We start from the raw sequence: 18428 nt of genomic DNA, 5'->3' as shown, positions 1-18428 counted from the left end.
TACTTAATAATTAAATTTTTTTAATTATTATATTTATGCAAGTTACTCCAACGTTATTTGTTTTTTATAAATAAAATAAATCATTTATTTGTCATATTTAATCCTAAATTTTTTTTCTTATTATCTTCTGACATTTTTATTACTGAAAGGTTGTGTTTAATTATTGATTTTAAATTAGCAAATATTTTTTTGAGACAAAAAAAAATTAAAAATTTTTTAGTCAAATATGAGAAAAAAAAAACAAAATCTTTCAGTAAAAAATGTGATGTAATTTTTTTTTTTTTATTTTAATTATCAGTATAAATTTTCCTATTTTTAATAAATTTTTTTTGGATTTTGCAATAAAATCGCTTCGTCAAGAGCGCATAATAATTTGGTATTTGATATTAACAACGGCAGTACGGTCAGATTATGGCGCGTACACTGAGAAAAAAAAATTTTTGTTTAGAAAAAAATTTCTTGACTCAAAAATCGTTAAAAATAAATTTTGGCTTTTTGACAAAAGAATATCATGATAATAAAATGTTGGGATTAATTTTGATAAGGTAACAGACCCAGTTATTGACACTGGCCTAGTTGTTAGACACTTTCAATTTTATTTTAATTAAAAAAATTAAATGTTCTCAAAAAATCAATTTTTTTTAAATTTATAATTCAAAAATTATATTTATTAATTTATTACACGGAGAAAACAAGATGACACTGGATATCATCCCAGATTATACTCAGTGATATGTGTGGTGAAAAAAATTTCAGATAGTAGCTAGTATAATCTAGATTATACTGAGTGATATCTGGATTATATTCATTGTAATCTGGATTATACGAGCTACTATCTGAAATTTTTTTTCACTCAGTATAATCTGGGATTATATCCAGTGTTATCTTGTTCTTTCCGTGTAGAGTTGATTTGTTTTTTTTTTTAATTAAAATAAATTTGCAAGTGTCAATAACTAGGCGAGTGTCAATAATTGGGTCTTCTACCTTAGATTAACAAACGAATAGGTTAACTTGAATTAAACAAAAAATACTTCGATTAATTTTTGAGACAAGAAAATTTTCTCAAGAGTAGTAATTTTTTTTTTCTCAGTGTAATTTATTAAATTAATTAAAAAATTTTTTCCGTAGCTCTTTGACCCAGTCTACATGTCGTTTTTTTAATTATTAATAATAATTATTTTTTTTTGTACAAAAAATAATCCACGAATAATTACGGACATACGATTATAGTGAAATATAAATATTATTATTTAAATTGCGAAATATTTATCAAACTTTCATGATGATTATCTATTATATATTGTTATTGTTATTATTATTATTATTTATTATTATTATTATTTATTATTATCAATAATTATCTCTGAACACGACCACAGATCGCAACTATTTTAATTGTAATAAGAATATAACAGGGATTTGTAATTATTTATTAATATTAATAAATATATTTCAACAACTCGGCAGTTTAAAACTGTTACGTTAGGTCTTAAAGTAAAGAGCACATTCGTTAAGCGACAGTATAGTAAAACGAAAGCGGAGCTCAAAGCTCACGGAAGCATTAAATGCTTATGCAAATTTTAAATTAATAATTAATAACACATAACACATTGAGATCAAGTGTCATAACACGTCCGTGCGCTTTACTCCGGACATGAATTTAATTATTTATTTATTTATTTTTATCTATTTGAGACTGATTTTGGATCATGAAATAGTTTATGGTAATATGCAATTCAATATAATTATTAATTTAATGCTATTTAATTTAATTTAATAATAATAATAATAAGTTGTGCGCAATTTGACACGTACATGGGATTATTCACCAGGTGGGGTCCAGCCACACGGCGATATCAAATAACCGTTGGCACTAGACAAATAACCAGACAATAAATGCCTTGACGAGCGACGATAGCTAATCACTGTCAAGGTCGCTTCCCGAAGGTCATTTGTTTTCTCGGGATATTCGTCTCCGTTTCGCCTGTTCTGCTGTCTCAGCTGTCACTAAAATAACGTTCCCACTGTACCATTTTATCCATTTTAATAACAAATTAACATTAATAATTATAAATAATGATAATAATAATAATAATAGAAATATATTATTAAGATCGGTGATTTTACTTATTAAAGAGGATTTATTAATTTATTTTTAAGCCATCTTACCTGATTCACTTGGAGAGTAATCAATTTTTTTTTATTTATTAATTATTTCACCACAATATTTTCGGTATGAGTATATTATATAATAATTAAAATTTTTTTATTTTAAAACAATTTTAATTAATAATACTAAAGTTAGCCGACGTTTTTAATTTCTTGTTTTTTTTTTTTTTCAATGATTTAATTAGAACAGAAGAATATTTTTTTTTTATTCTTTTGTAATAATTTTTTCAATAAAAAAAAATTCTAAAAATTTTTAAATGTCGGCTAACTTAATTTTCATTTTTAATTAAGAGTATATAAAGATGTCCAAAAAAAATTTTTAGTTTGTAGAAAAATTTATTTTTGCATTTCTGCATGTTTCATTTAAAAATACGTCGGTTCCCCAAAAAAGATTTTTTTTATACGCCCTTATGGGTCCCGGGAGCCATAAGGGCGTATAAAAAATTTTTTTTTCGGTAATCAATTTATTTTTTAATGAAACGTGTAAAAATGCAAAAAAAAATTTTTTTTCCATACTAAAAATTTTTTTGGAATTGAAAAAAAAAATAACATTTTTATGGTCCCTGGGTGCCATTTTTATTTAATTAAAATTGTCTTAAAATAAAAAAGTTTTAATTATTATTATATATTCACCAGAAAAAATAATTAATAAATAAAAAAATTGATTAGTCTCCAAGTAGATCAGATAAGATGGCTTAAAAATAATAAAAATCCTCATTAATAAAAATAAAAAAAAATAATAATAATAATGATAATAATAATAACATTGAAAAAATAATAAACAAAATTAGATAACAAAATAATCTACGATTATTTTTTCAAACAAAATATAAATACTTTGCTCTTTAATTAATTAATTGAATTAATTACTTAACAATAATTTTTCTTAAAAAATCAAAATTTTTTACAGTATGACAATATTACATAAATAACATAACAAAAAAAAAAATAAAAGTTATTATTACGTATGAAGCTTACCAGCACCACTCCGCGTTTTTCTTCTGTTAACGTCTTCCACTATGGTCCTAGTCGCGCCTCTAGTGTTGCTGGCCGGGGTTGCTAGAGGTGAAACCGCGCTTTGTCTTACAGACCTGCGGGTCGGAACCTCACCAACGGATTCATTGCTGGACACAGATGTACCACGCAGCCGTTCTTTCCCCACTGACAGTGAATTAACATTGCCCGGTTGCTTTGTCGTTAATAGTCTACTCTCCCTTTGAACACGTGTTGCATTAAAATTCGATACGTTACTTGAGTTTAATTGACCTCCCACTGGAGTACTCAGTGTTGATCTAGAAATTTTAACAATCAATAATTATTATTATTATCATCTGCATCATCATTCTTGATCTTATATTAATAATTAATTTTAATAATTAACAAAAAAAAAAAAAAAAGTTAAACTATTGACCTACAAAGTACTGTCGAATAAAAAATAAATTAAATTTACTTTTGTTCTTTGAGCTTTGACGACGCAGTTTCATCAGTCAGCCGCATTCTCGCTTTTGCCGCCATGTCTATAAGAGGTTCATCATCTGACGATTCCACGTCGACTAAAATTGGACCTGATATAATAATAAACAATAAATCATAATTAGTTTTTTTTTCCTTAAATAAAAAAAAAAAAAAAAAACGGTAAATATTTACAAGTAATAAATTTTTTTTTAATAAAATTTAAACAAAATTTTTATTCATTTTTTCATTAATTAAATTAGAACTAAAAAAAATTTTTTTTTAAATGCATTTATAGTTTTTCAAATTTTCTACTTGTCAAATTTTTGTTTTTCTTTTTTTTTTTTTTTTGATAAGAAAAATTCTGAAATTAATTTTTATTTTGTTAGAATTAGAATATTTGAATTATTATGATTCTAAAATTGAGAGAAATTAGATAATTTTTTAGAATTTTGTGAGATAAATTTTAGCAATAAAAAAAATTATTAAAAAAATTGGTAAATATTTACAAGTGGGGTCCAGAATTTTAATATTAATTTTTTTTAACGGAATTTTTATTTCATTTTATTGATACATTTTTTTGGAAAAATAAATGAAAAAAATGAACAATTAAAAAAAAATTGATTTTCACAAGTTTACAAATTTTCAAAAAAATTTATAAATTTTTTAAAAAATTGATATTCAACTTTTTTTTAATTGTTAATTTTTTTATGTAATTTTTAAAAAAAATATATCAAAAATATAAAATAGAAATTTTATCCAAAAACATGAGAGCCAAAATCTTACCAACTTTTGAAGTCAAAAAAGCCAATGAAAATTAATGTAGCACAAATTTAATAATTTAAAAAATTTTATTACAAATAAATTATGTCAAAAAAAAAATTGACATCTAGAAATTAAAAAAAATAAAAAATGCAATTATCCAAAAATAATTTTTTGGAACAAATCTTTTTGTTAAATAAAATTAAAAAATTATGAAATGACAGCCAACTTGAATGTCACAAAAAGCCATCGAAATCTTTATTTTTTTTCACGACATTTATCATAAATTCGCCGTAAAAACAAGCAGAATAAAAAAGAATTCGAAAATGTTTTTTAACAAATTCTCACAAAAATGTATAAATTTTTTAGAAAATTATATTCAACTTTTTTTTTTGTTCGTTTTTTTTTTATGTACTTTTCAAAAAAAAAATATCAAAAATATAAAATAGAAATTTTATCCAAAAACATGAGCCAAAATTTTTTCCAACTTTTGAAGGCAAAAAAGCTATCGAGATCTTTATTTTTTTTTCACGACATTTATCATAAACTCGCCGTAAAAACAAGCAAAAAAAATTTTGAAAATGTTAATTTTTTCCTAGTTATGGCCCAAAATAAATTAACCCTACTTAAAAATAATTACCAAAAAAAAAATAACTTGATGGACAGTAATAAGCAACAATGTTTCAAATTTAAGTCTTGCCATAAATCCAGTTTAAAAATCCGACTTTCTTTCCCTTAATTATTGCTTATTACTCTCCACCTATATTAAAACCACGAATTACCTTTCTTAGCCTTGGTAAGTATGCTGTAACCCTTCTTCGAATGTTCATCTTTATGGAGTTGTTTTTTAATATTCCCAGTTTCCTCAACACCCATATAAACTTTGATCAACTCCGCAGCATTTTCCGAAGATTTTCTCTTACCAAGTTTCTGAGGCGGTTCATCAGCACTGGACGCAACCGAACTTTCGCTCTCCAGCCTCCGTCGTTTATTTTTATTAACAGTTCCAGTTACAGCAGGCGTGCTGGGATTAGCAGAGTTGGGTGACAATTTAGGAACCCCCAATTTCGGACTAGCTTTCGCGTAGGGCGAAATACTGCGTCGCTCTTCGGCCCTTCCAGCCGTGCCGATTCCATGCGGACTACTTTTAGGTGTCTTGGCGATATCCGGACTGTTGAGCTTCTGCGACCGCGTCCTCAGAGACCGTTTTTCATTACTGTCATTGGGTATCTCAATCAACAATTGTTCCAGCAGCGACTTTGGCGGCGGTCGCTTCACAAAATCCTCAGTGTTTATCGTCGGATTATTAAGCCTATCAACAAAATGTGTCTCCTCATTATCCTCAATGCAAATAACATCCTGCCGACCTTCCAACTCCTGTTTTCTCCTCCTCTTTCTCTTCATATTTTCAACCTCACTCGAACTATCATCCACCTGAGCAGCCGGACTCGGAGTGTCATCCCTCAGCACAACCGGATTAGAATAAGTATAAAGCGGCGGTGTAATTCTTATCGGCTGCGGATCATCTCCAAGCGGCGAGGGCAAACTTTCTTCCACTTTTTTACTCCCCTCTTCAATTTTAACCAGCTCTTTTTTAACTTGCTGCGTAGAACCTTGAACCACATCCTGAGCCAGCTCACTCTTAACCTCACCAACATTTTCCTGCCTAGTGTCATGCTCTTCAGTCTTAACTTTCCCCTCTAAATGCTCATCTTTATCAAAATCACCAAGCTTATCCGGACTACCTGGCTTTGGAATAATTTCATCCTCAACTTCTGGAATATTATTTTGATGTATCTCTTTCTCAACTTTAATATCCTTGACCTCCTCAAGCTTGTCCACACTCTTACTCATCTCTTCTGGCTTATCAACCTCTTCTTTAATTTTTTCTACTTCAGCAAGACAAGTGGTGTCCTCGCTCCTGGTACCAGTTTCTTCAGTCATACTCACAGTACTAGTTGAACCAGAGACTGTCTTAACACACTGCAATAATCGGTCATCACAATTATCGCTGTAAGCTACAGTAGTAGCAGCAGTTATCAATGGACTTACATTTTTTTTATCGTCATTACCGGTATCATTTTTATTATTATCACTTGCATTTAATTTATCATTATTAGTTTCAGTATCATCACTTTTACTACCACCACTACTATTATCATTATTTTTATCATTATCATTATTACTATTACTAGTGTTATTATTATCATTATCATTATTATTATTATTATTATTACCATTATCATTATTATTATTAGAATTATCATTATTGTTATTATTATTATTATTACCACTACTACTACTATCACTAGTATTATTATTATTATTATTACTACTACTACTTCCATTATCATTATCATTATTATTATTATTGTTATTGTTATTATTATTATTATTGTTGTTGTTATTATTATTGTTGTTGTTATTATTATTGTTGTTATTATTATTATTATTGTTGTTGCTGTTGTTACTATTTAAATTAGTTCGTGATGTTAAAGATTGTTCACAAGATTTTTGTGACTCAGAAGAATCAGCACTAGTTAATTGAGTGTCAAGATAATTATCAACCGACACAGGACTCAATGTCTTAGGATCATTGGACTTTAAAAGTTCCGTATTTGAACACATATCACTGCTAGTCGAGGAAGGCACGTTGTTAGATTTATTACTGGATATTGAAGATTGATCACCGGTTATTGCTGTAATAGGTAAACTTTTTTGAGCAACTCCAACTGCGCTGGAGCTCTGAGCAACCGATGACTCGGTGACTGGTCGATGAAGAGGAGATTCACCCTGATTAGGTGATTTTTCAGAAAGCGCGTCCATTGACTCGATGCCCGAATCTTCACCAGCATTGGCATTCCCACCGCCATTGCCAACGCGCTCTGCGGTGGACTCAATTAATCCAATGGGCACTACTACCGTGTCCGGTAGCTTTGGTTTAGCTTTTTCACGGTCGGCTGCCGCCTCTGGAAGACTAGGACTCTGCTGTGGTTGAGGTTTGTTGGTTGTGGGTGGTGAATCCACGCTCGAGGGCCTGGATACTTCGACTTGGGAGCTTTTTAGTAAGCTCTTCTGGTCTAATTTAGCCGCAACAGTCCGATCAGTAAACTTTATTACGTGATTCTGGGTTACTTTTTTGTGACTCGGATGCTCGAGTTTATGTTTGCTTAATGTTACTTCACTGCTCTTTAGTAGCGAATGGTTTTTATTTACCTTCTGTAACACGCTTTGGGATTTAACAATTGCGTTTGATTTAATATCCACTAGCTCGGTTTTACTTTTACTGGGAATTATTTTATTTACTATTAAATTTGTCTTTGTTGGGTCGAGCTGGACAGAAGGCGAAGAAGGCGTACCAGAGGAAGATGCTGGAGTTGTTTTTACAACTTCATGTTTCCTCAGTGATTGACTTTGAGCTGTACTTTGGCTCGGCAAACTCGTACTCTTTACAGTTAAACTGTCATTGTCCAATGACGATGAATTTGACGGGTGTGAAGAGTCTGACTTGTGTGTCGTCTCTGTATTTTGAGATTCTGTAATAAAAAATATTTTTTTTTCTTTATTAAATAAGTTTATTTATCTATATTATTAAGAGAATAAGAAAAATTTTGTGGCCAGTTTATTTATATGATAAAATGGGTTCTTATGGTTAAATTTGGTATCATTAGAAAGGTCATCATAATTAAGAAATGACCTTTTATCTTATGAAATATTGACATTTTTAAAGATATAAGCTCATCCCGATGTTACACTCATCAAGACCTTTCATTTGAGTACCCACATCAATTTTTCATATATTATATATATGTATATATGAAAAATATATCAAAATGCCATGTGGGTACTCAAATGAAAGCTCTCGATTAATGTAACATCGGGATGAGCTTATATCTTTAAAGAGGTCAATAGTTAAAAAAGTACAGTGCAATTTAACAAAATTCATTATTTAATAAAGCAAAATTTTATTTATTTACAGTTCACGAGTCCCGGCAGTCACATAGTGCTAGTTATATTTAATTTTAATTTATCATTTTATTTTTGTAATAAATGCAATAAAATAATTTACCTGTTGAATGAAAGTCTTTTTCTTCAATTAAACTCAATCTTCGTCTCTTTTCCTGATTAATAAGATCCTTCCTGACACCATTGACCTCACCAACACGCGACGTAACGCCACTCAGAGCGTTCCCTTTGTCCGCGGTCTTCGTAGTTACATCACCGTCACTCGTACGTCTCACTTCTCCGACTCTTTTAATTGTTCCCGTATCATTAGGATGCATTTCAGGGTTTGCAGCAGCCGCTTTTTTATTAACGGGCTGACCAGCATCGCCTTTGTAACCAAGTTTCCTCCATTTAGTTTGATTGTCCAGTATTCTACCGCCAGATAGTAAATTTTGTTCACGATGCGGACCTTCACCGGATTCACTTTTCTTTTTCGAGTCTCTTCTCTTTGTTTTACCTGCCACAAAAAAAAAAGAAAAAAAAAAAAAATTGAATAAATACAAAACTTTGTCAGAAATTTATATTATGTTTTTAAGGAGAACAAAATTCTTGGCTCAAGAAAATTTTCGAGTGCTTGAAAGAAGACCGAAGTTGTATTGGCCGAAATAAAAATTTTTCTTAAAATTCTATTCTTGGTAGAAGTCATTTTTTCTTAATTCAAATTATCATAAATACTTGATATAATAAATTTTTATATTTGATCAAGATTTTTAGATACTTTAGGGAAGCAGCGCATCCTATTTCAGCTGAGAATAAAATTTTCTCTTGAATATTGAATACCCATTTTATATTATTTTAGCGTGCAATTATACATATTGAATGAAAAAAAATGATGAAATATTATTAGATTTTCTCATTTGACATGTTAATCAATAAAAATATCAATGAAAACTTCTATCTTTATATTTAATTTTTTGGAGCAAGAGAGAAATTTTCTCAAGATAAGAAAATTAACTTCTATCAAGAAATAAATTTTCTTGGATCAAGATACGTATTTCTTAAAGCAAGAGAATTAATTTTCGAATGTGAAATTTCTTGTGTCAAAAAAAATTTTTTTTTTTCGCTCAAGAAAATAATTAGAAAGAAAAATATTTTCTTGGCTCAAGTGAACCTTTTTTTCCGTGTAAATAATTTTGAAGTTCATTTTCTTGATTTAAGTAAAAAATTTCTTAAACTAAGAAATTTTTTTTAATTCAAATAAATTTTACTTGATTAAATAATTTTTCGTCTTGATTTAATTAAACTTTCTAAAATTATTTTCTTGGTACAAGAATTTTTCTCTTGATTCAATTTAATTTTTTTTATGTATAAAAATGTCCAGCCTTTAAAAAAATTTTATTTTATATAGTTCTATAATATAAATTTTAATAAAAAAAAAACCTCAATTTTCAGTAAATAAATCCCTTAATTTAATAAAATAAAAAAATCTCACCTCCACCAATTTTATGTTCATTAGTATGATTCTGAACATCATCCCCCTGACTCTTATTCAAACCCTGCGTATTAGCCTGCGTAATAATAGTCTTATGTTTCAAAGGCGAGGGTATCCTACTATTAAGTGGAATATCATCAACATCACTGCTCTTACTCGAGCTGGGCTTGCTACTCGCCCCCGAAACTTGAAGCCTCACCGAGGGATCCTGGGTAGTATCCTTCAAGGCATTGGGTTTAGCCAGTCCGACCTGCAGGGAATTATTAACCTTCGCACTGGCCGTATTAACCACCACGGAGTTGCTCAAGGGCAATTTACTCCCGGAAGTCGCACCGCCAGCAATAATCATATTCAATGATTTTTTCTGCAACAGTTTAGTCCCATCCGTGGTCTCCTTCATCTTCTTTAACTTCCCGCGCCTCTTAACATTAGCAGAATCATCATCTTCACGCAGTGATTTCTTCTCTTTCTTCCTAATTTGCACCACAGAAGCATTTCGCCCCCTTAAAGAAATATGTAGCGGGGGTACTCGAGGTTCATCACCTCCACTGTTCCCACTGTTACCACCGGAGCCAGCACTAGCTCCACCAGCAGCTCCCGCTCCAGCGGAATTCGCCGCAGAATTAGTAAAAATTTTACTGACCGACTTGTCAGCTTTTCTCATAGGCGGCGTGTTAACAAACGACACATCAACCTTGTACGCAGGAGTAACCGGCTCAGACTTTTCCAGCTTCAACCTTAATTTTATTTTTTCCCCCGGCATCGGACTGTCTCTCGCCGACTTTAATCTTCCGTGTTTAAGACTTCCTTCACTGCCCGTAGACTTGCCGGTGTTTTCCGAATCCGACTGGTCAGTGTTCGTCGTAGTGTCATTTCTCCGTGAAATATTGCTATCAGCGTCATCGTCCGAGAATATTGAATTAGAGCGGTCATTTGATGGTGATGGAAACGAAAAAAAATCATCCTGATTGTCAACAGCGCTCTCAGGCTCGGAATCGGAACTTTCACTGGGCATTGGCTCCAAATGCCCAGTAAGCGGATTAATTAAAAACTGACGGATTTTACCAGACGAAGTATACTCCGGTTCAGGATCTTCCTTTACTTCTTCAATACTTTCACAAGTATTAACCACCGAAGTATTATTATCACCCGCACTGACTTTATTCGTATCAGTAATAGGTAACTCTTGCGGAATATTTAAATTAGTATTTGAACTTATCGGATTATTAGCTGTCGCGTGATTAACGCGTGTAATATTTTGTTGTGTAAAGGCACCTGGAGCTGTAATTGTCTGGCTTGTAACTGCTGCTAGACGTTGTTGATTAGTATTAGTATTATTATTAGTATTTATATTTGTATTTATTACACTACTATTACTACCAATAGTATTTGTATTTATTTGCGGTAAAGAAGTTGCAGTCGGCTGATTCCAAGAAGTGGTCCCATTTGCGCCTGGTGAATTATTACCAGCATAATTTCTACTAAGGATATTTTGACTTTGACCATAACGAAAATCATTCGTCGCACTGGTATTTATATTAACATTTTTAAGCTGATTGTGATGTAACTGCTGTTGGACATTTAAATTTTGGACTTGCTGCGGCTGAGGCTGCTGAGTCGCGGTAGAAGTAACAGTCGCGGGAGCTTGTCTAGGATACGGCGGAGGAGTAGGCTGTCTTGGACTGTTACTCAAGTAGCCTAGTCTCTGCTGAGCGACATTCAACCCAACTGTCTGAGGCTGCGAAATAAACTGGGCGTTCGTTGGGACGGATTGCAAGGGTACAGATTGCTGTTGAACTGGCTGCTGCTGTTGCTGTTGTTGTTGTTGTTGTTGTTGTTGTTGTTGTTGTTGTTGATGTTGTTGTTGTTGTTGCAACACCGGATTATTGGTTACATTTTGCGACTGAGCTGCTAGTAACTGCTGCTGTTGAAGAAGCAGTTGTCGCTGCTGTAAGGGCGTTCTAATCTGCTGACCGTTAACCGGATGTCTTACAGTAATTTGATTATGCATAACCTGGTTTTGCCGATAAGCCAGTTCTTGTCTCACAGGAAATTTTTGTTGAATTTGTACTTGTGTATGCAACGTCGATACATTTACCGGTTGCTGTTGTTGGGGTAATGTCATAGGTTGATTAACATTTACAGTAGCGAAAGCCGAAGGCCCGGTGGAAGCTAAATTACCAATAGCTCCCGCAGTACCCCCAATTAAATCTTCCGGTCTTAGAGAGTCTAAATTAGGAGGCGATTCACTGGCCATTGGCATGTCTTTCCTTCGACCTGTTGGCTTTTTAGTCGGCTTCATGCGACTCATACCAGCAGCGTCGACTAAAGCCGGGGGCTGCATTTTTTGGGATATTGTTATATTATTAGGATGCGAGCCTCCGTCATTTTGTAGTAAATTAACAAGCAAAGGACTGGAGAGCGCAACTTGGTTGCCGTTTGACGTGTTACTAGACGTCGAGGGTAAGTTTGTCTTGAATTGTCCGACGACTTGATTGGGAGGAACAGTTTGAGGAATAGCTGGAGACTGAGTAGTAGTTTGTCCGGTGGTGATTGGGAGCACGTGGGAGGTTGCCAGGACATCTGTGGCTGGATAAGGCGGAGGTGGTTGAGTGTGATGTGGTTTAAATTGTTGAGTAGCTTTAATTGTACCAGCTTGTTGTTGTTGTTGTTGTTGTTGTTGTTGTTGTTGCTGTTGCTGTTGTTGTTGTTGTTGTTGTTGTTGTTGTTGTTGTTGTTGTTGTTGTTGTTGTTGTTGTTGTTGTTGTTGTTGTTGCTGTTGCGACTCTCGATTATGGATCGCTTGGGCAGCATGTGTCATGCTGGCAAACGGGAATGGTCCATTGTAATTATTTCGCGGTGAGGCATTTGAATTAGCCGCTAACGATTGATTGCTGGTGATATTAGTACTGATGACGTTAGAAGATGATTGAACGGTTTTTGCGAGAAATGTTGGGATTGGATCACAGTCTGTCGGCGCAACAACGTTCGGCGAGCGAAATTGTGGTGGTTTTTCAGCAGTACCTTCAGCTCCTATCAACTGAGCCACGTCTCGGATCATTGTGGAGATGTTACACGCACTACTGGGACCCGGTAGTGACATCAAGGCATCACTGCTGTCGCTTGAGGATGATGCACCGTTGCTTGTATCACTTCGTGATTTACTTGTGTCTTGTGGGCCACCAGAGTGTAACACGATTTCTTGAGTTTCTTCCCCGAAACGACTCGCTATTCGCAAGGATATCACTTGGTCGCCTTCCACTTGCACTGATAATATTCCCAGTTGGGTTAGTGTCGCTGAGCCCTCGCTCGCTAGCTCTCGCAGTCGCAACGCTGCCTCGCGCGGTATTGAAAATGTTACTCGGACTGAATTCCATGGTTCTACTTTGTTTACTCTTAAATCTTCGCCTTTTTCTGGAAAAATATTAAAATTTATTATTTATTTTTTAGGGCTTTGATAAAAATAAAAAAAAATACTAAATGTCCTTAAGGGGAATGAGGATAGCCACTGTGAAATTTCAAAAAAAAATTTTTTTTTTTTTAATCAAAATTTATACATTCAAAAATATGTAAGGTGAAAGACCCAGTTACTAACACTTGCAATTTTATTTTAATTAAAAAAAAAAAAAAAAATTGGTTTTTTGAGAAGATTTAATTTTTTTAATTAGAATAAAATTGCAAGTGTCAAACAACTAGGCCAATGTCAATAATTGGGTCTTTTACCTTATCTAGAGTTTTATATAAAAATTCTGAATATTTTTCGAGTTATAGTAATTTTTGTGACAGCATGTCAAATGAACATTGCACGCGCGGCGCACTGATAGAAGGATTTGTTTATAGTTAAAAATATTTGTTAATATTTAACAAATAATTTATTAGAGACTATTTTTTAGTCCTTAATAAATATTTCTTAATATTTGAAAAGATTTATTAATATTTAATAAATTAATATTAGATTTATCAAATACAAATAAATCATTTTAAATACTAAGAAATATTTGTTTAATACTAAAAAGTGGTCTCTAATAAATGATTTGTTAACTATTAACAAACATTTTGTGGTACAGATAAATTCTTCTATCAGTGCGCTCTGACGAAAATGCGTTTATCTCGAAACTACTTTTTTTTTTGAACTAGTGGGATCTGTAATTTTCATAAATATGAACCGATTCACAATTTTATTTTTTTCCATATTCGTTTATTCAGTAGCTTTAGTTGCACGTAGGGGATTTTGAAAATTTTGATATTTAAGATTTTTTAGGGCTGTTAGAATTTAAAAAAATGAGAAAAAAAAAACGAAAAAATTTTTAATGTCGCCATTTTTTTTTTTAAATACAAATTTTAAAAATCCCCTACGTGGAACGATCACATGCATGCAGATTACAACGCAGTTTGGTTTTTTTGTTTTAAATAATCCGTTTTTGAGATCCCACCGTGGTAGGGGAAATTTTTTTGGTGCTCCACAAAAATCCTTATAACTTTGTGATAAAATGATATTTTTTAATAAAAATTTAGAAGAATCATCTTTAATGTATACTTTATAAATAAAAAAAAAACCGACCCCGAAATTCCTTTATTATCCCAGTGAAAAAAATTCCCGAAAATCAGCTATTTTTTCAATGCTCACACTGAAAAAAAAATTTTTTTTGTCCAGAATAAAATTTCTTGGCTCAGGAATCGTTTAAAATGAATTTTGGTTTATTGAAAAAAGAATATCAATATCTATCATGATAATAAAATGTTGGGATTAATTTTGATAGATTAACAAACTAATAGGTTCACTGGAATTAATCAAAAAATAGTTCGATTAATTCGATCAATTTTTGAGACAAGAAAATATATTCTTGAAAATTATCAAGAATATATAATACTCAAGTTAGCCGACGTTTTTAAATTAAATTTTTTTTTTTTTAATAACATAATTAGAACAAAAAAACATTTTTTAAAAATTGCACTTACAGTTTTTAAAGTTTTTTACACGTGAATTTTTTTTTTTATTTTTTTGTAATGATTTTTTCAATAAAAAAAGATTCTAAAAACTTTTAAATTTCGGCTAACTTAATTTTCATCAAAAATATATATTCTTATGACGAGAAAATTTTCTCAATAGTGCTTTTTTTTCTCAGTGCACAGTCGCTATCTCTCTTAAAAAAATACTAAATTAATTAATTAATTAAAATAAACATACCCTTTGATAACAGGTACTTCAAACGATCAACAATTATTTTAAATTTATTTGGAAATTCAGGATCTCCTAAGTCACCTTCACAGGTTACCACTGTCTCAATCAGATCACCATCACTATCAGCCGCCATGACTGTAATTATAAATTAAATTTAAATAATTTCAATAAATAAACAATTTTAATAAATAAAATTAATAAAAAATTACCAATCATTAATCACATAACTACCCAAGAAGCCTGGATAGGTCTGGGTATTTTTTTTTATTTGCCTGGCTTTCACAAGCTGACTTAAAATCCACGCCAGGCTTGGTTGTTTAATTTATAAACCTAAAATCAAACAATCACTATTAATCACTTATTAATTAACCACTTTATTAAATAATAAATAAAAATAAAAATAAAATAAACACTGAATTTAAACAATCGATCTTTAGAATAAAAATTGTCACGCCCTCAACAATAACAAAAATAAAAAATGAATTAAAAAATCGTTTGGGTACTTTATAATGAGTTAATAGAGTAATAACAATTAATTATCAATTACCGATGTGTATAAAGGCATAATATAAACAATAAATAAAGCAAAAATAAGAAATGTTTTTTGGAGGCTAAATAAATTGTATCTCCGTTGGAAAATAAAAATATTAAATAAAAAAAAAAAAAAATTTATAACAAAATTAAAAAGGCGGCTTTATAATTATCATTACAAATAAAATAGGTTATACAATAAATATGATTAAGAAATAATAAATAAAAAAAAAAATTGGAGTAATGATATATACTTTGATAATAATATATAGTATTATTGATAGGTAATTATTTGGTTAATAAAGGTAAATAACAAATAAATAATTATAAAAAAGGCGTCAAAAAAGCATTGGTAATATATAATAATCGGGGGGGCCACCATTTTGTCCGTCGGGGGAGGCGAACGTGAAGTGGGCTCAAGCATGCTCACGATAGCCCCGTCAACCGCACGATTTAATTTGATGTACTTTATTTTTTCATCGACAATCCCACCGAAATATTGTTTTTTTACCCACCAGAGTTATCAGACATTTGTTATTTAACATAAACTGTAGGGCATTATTGTGTATATAATTATTTAGAATAAATAATAATAATAAATCCAGGGTGATTTGTACCGTATGAATGAAAAAGATAATGTTGAACAACGTTACCCCATTTCTCCTGAAAACTAGCCAATTCTTAAGCACACTTCTGCTTCTGGAGTAACGAATATTACTGCTCAGAGTTGTTCCTGATAATTACAATAACAACTAGCTCTCCACTTATTATTACAATAGTATTGTATTTAAATAACACTGTACAATAATAAATTCATCCACTGGACACAGTGTGTCGTGTTAATCACTTAAAAACTCGTCATAATCGGCAGATATAAAGGGACAAGTCATAAAACGCCATGAACAATAACAAGGAGCCGCCATTTGCAATGCAGCCAACTGACATGCGCAAATCAATCGCGCGAAGCACTATGGGATATCAACATTACTGACATCTACCATTTTGGTATCCACCAACTCCACCAGCAACTTAACCTTTCTTTATATTTTTTACTTATCTTACATTTATTTATTTATTTACTTCTTTTAATGTTTATTCATCCATTATAATAATCATTATTTGCATCATTACATCTTTATAGTGGTTTTTACATCACATACTAATTTATTATAGTTTTTTATTCAGTTAATTTACATGATACCTAACAATTTTATATGAATTTTTTATTTGGAGATTTCTACTGAGGACATGACTGAAGAAGACCATTTTCCTCCATTATTCTCTCGTGGATTTCAGCATCGTAGTATCTGAAAATAATTTACAATAATTAGTTCATTTGTTACTTATTATTACTTCTTTTTTACTATCCAAGAAATATCATATTAAAAATAATAAATTCCCGTAAATTTTATGGATCTTATCAACAAATTACATGTTAAATAAACATCCTCTAGGTACATACAATTTATTTTATTAATACTATATGATTAATGTACTCTAATTTTTTAGTAATATCATTTAATTTATTTTTTAACCATATTACTGTGTTAATAAAATAATAAAAAAAGTTACAATTGAAATTGAATTTATAAGCCGTTATTTTAAATAATTAAAATTGTGCGTGATAATTTTTAAATTAGAAAAGTATGTATTAAAAAAATTATCAATAAAAATAATGTTAAAATTAGCTGACGTTCATTTTTTTCATCAATTAAATTACAAGTGAAAACTTTTCAAATTTTCTACATGTGAAATTTTTTATTTTAATTTTTTCAATAAAAAAAAATTAACAAAATTTTGAGATGGCTAATTTAATTTTCAATTATAATTGAGTTAGCCGACATTTTTGCTTAATTTATTAAATTAGAACCAAAAAATATTTTAAAAAAATTGCACTTACTTACAATTGAAAAATTTTTTTATTTTTTTGTAATAATTTTTTTAATAAAAAAAATTATAAAAATTTTTAGATGTCGGCTAACTTTATTTTCATTAATTTTCATCAAAAAAATTGAAAAAAAAATAAAATTTATCAAAAAAGAGTCTAAAAATAGCCTTAATTATTAAAAAAATATCTATATTTAGTCCAGAAAATTAAAAAAGAAAGTAATTACTTCCAGTACGCGTCGTATTCGCGTTTACGTCTGTCCATGTAAAAGGTCTTCCACAAGAGTCCAGCAGTAATACTCGTAAGGGTAGCTCCTAGCAAATGGATTTTTATTTTCTTAGCATACAATCCACGCATTACAGGCTTGGCGATTGACATCTGAAAAAATCACATAATTAGTAAATTGAAAAGGCTGTTACGTAACAATTGACACAAAAATTTGATGATGTGGATTCTCTGATGTAAGTTTTTGGTTCTCAAGCTTACCTTGATGCTTTTTGTTATTACTTATTGGCGAATGGCGATTGTAATAAACCTCTTGGAATATTACGAGAGTTTTACGTGATGTGACGAGTCGTGGTACAAAGTGTAGAGTGTAGAATATTATTTTATCCGGAAGAAAAGTATAGAGTTGACAATATAAATTCCTAGATTACCAGCTAAAAAGATAATACTGAAGTTAGCCGTCAGCTGTCAATTTTAAAAATTTTATAACAAATAAATTGCAATAAAAAAATGCTTCTAAAAATTTTCAATTGTAATTTTTATTAATTTTAACTTGTGAAATTTTTTTTATAATATTTTATGAGTAAAAAATTTATGATATTAAAGTTAGCTGTCACTTGATCATTTTTTAATTTTATTTAACAAAAAAATTTGTTCCGAAAAATTATTTTTTAAAAATTGCATTATTAATTTAGTAAATTTTCTAAATGTCAATTTTTTTCTGATTTTCTTTTATGCAGTAATTTATTTATTAAAAAAATTCTTAAAATTTTTAAATATCT

At 30.5% G+C, this 18428-nt stretch overlaps 1 protein-coding gene across 9 annotated transcripts; it reads right to left on the bottom strand.

The window, feature by feature from the left end:
* Positions 1 to 1094: 1094 nt before the first annotated feature.
* On the bottom strand, positions 1095 to 16752 carry LOC123259159 (putative mediator of RNA polymerase II transcription subunit 26). Of its 9 annotated transcripts, none has more exons than XM_044719443.1 (10): positions 16187 to 16752; positions 15212 to 15332; positions 15009 to 15137; positions 11670 to 13234; positions 9821 to 11627; positions 8453 to 8845; positions 5166 to 7919; positions 3620 to 3734; positions 3148 to 3461; positions 1095 to 2007 (listed from the first exon to the last, which is right to left on the bottom strand). In XM_044719443.1, the coding sequence occupies exons 2-10, from the start codon at positions 15216 to 15218 to the stop codon at positions 1949 to 1951; spliced, it is 7143 nt and encodes a 2380-aa protein (XP_044575378.1). In that variant the 5' UTR covers positions 15219 to 15332; positions 16187 to 16752; the 3' UTR covers positions 1095 to 1948. The 9 variants fall into 9 exon arrangements, with proteins under 9 accessions (XP_044575378.1, XP_044575380.1, XP_044575382.1 ...); XM_044719445.1 differs by having other exon boundaries at positions 9821 to 11628; positions 11695 to 13234; XM_044719447.1 differs by having other exon boundaries at positions 9821 to 11675; positions 11928 to 13234.
* Between the last annotated feature and the right edge of the window lie 1676 nt (positions 16753 to 18428).

This window comes from Cotesia glomerata, linkage group LG2, assembly GCF_020080835.1.
Source record: "Cotesia glomerata isolate CgM1 linkage group LG2, MPM_Cglom_v2.3, whole genome shotgun sequence".
NCBI classification, from domain to species: Eukaryota; Metazoa; Arthropoda; class Insecta; order Hymenoptera; family Braconidae; genus Cotesia; species Cotesia glomerata.
The sequence above is the reverse complement of the archived record's forward strand: the minus strand, read 5'-3'. Positions and strand labels throughout refer to the sequence as shown.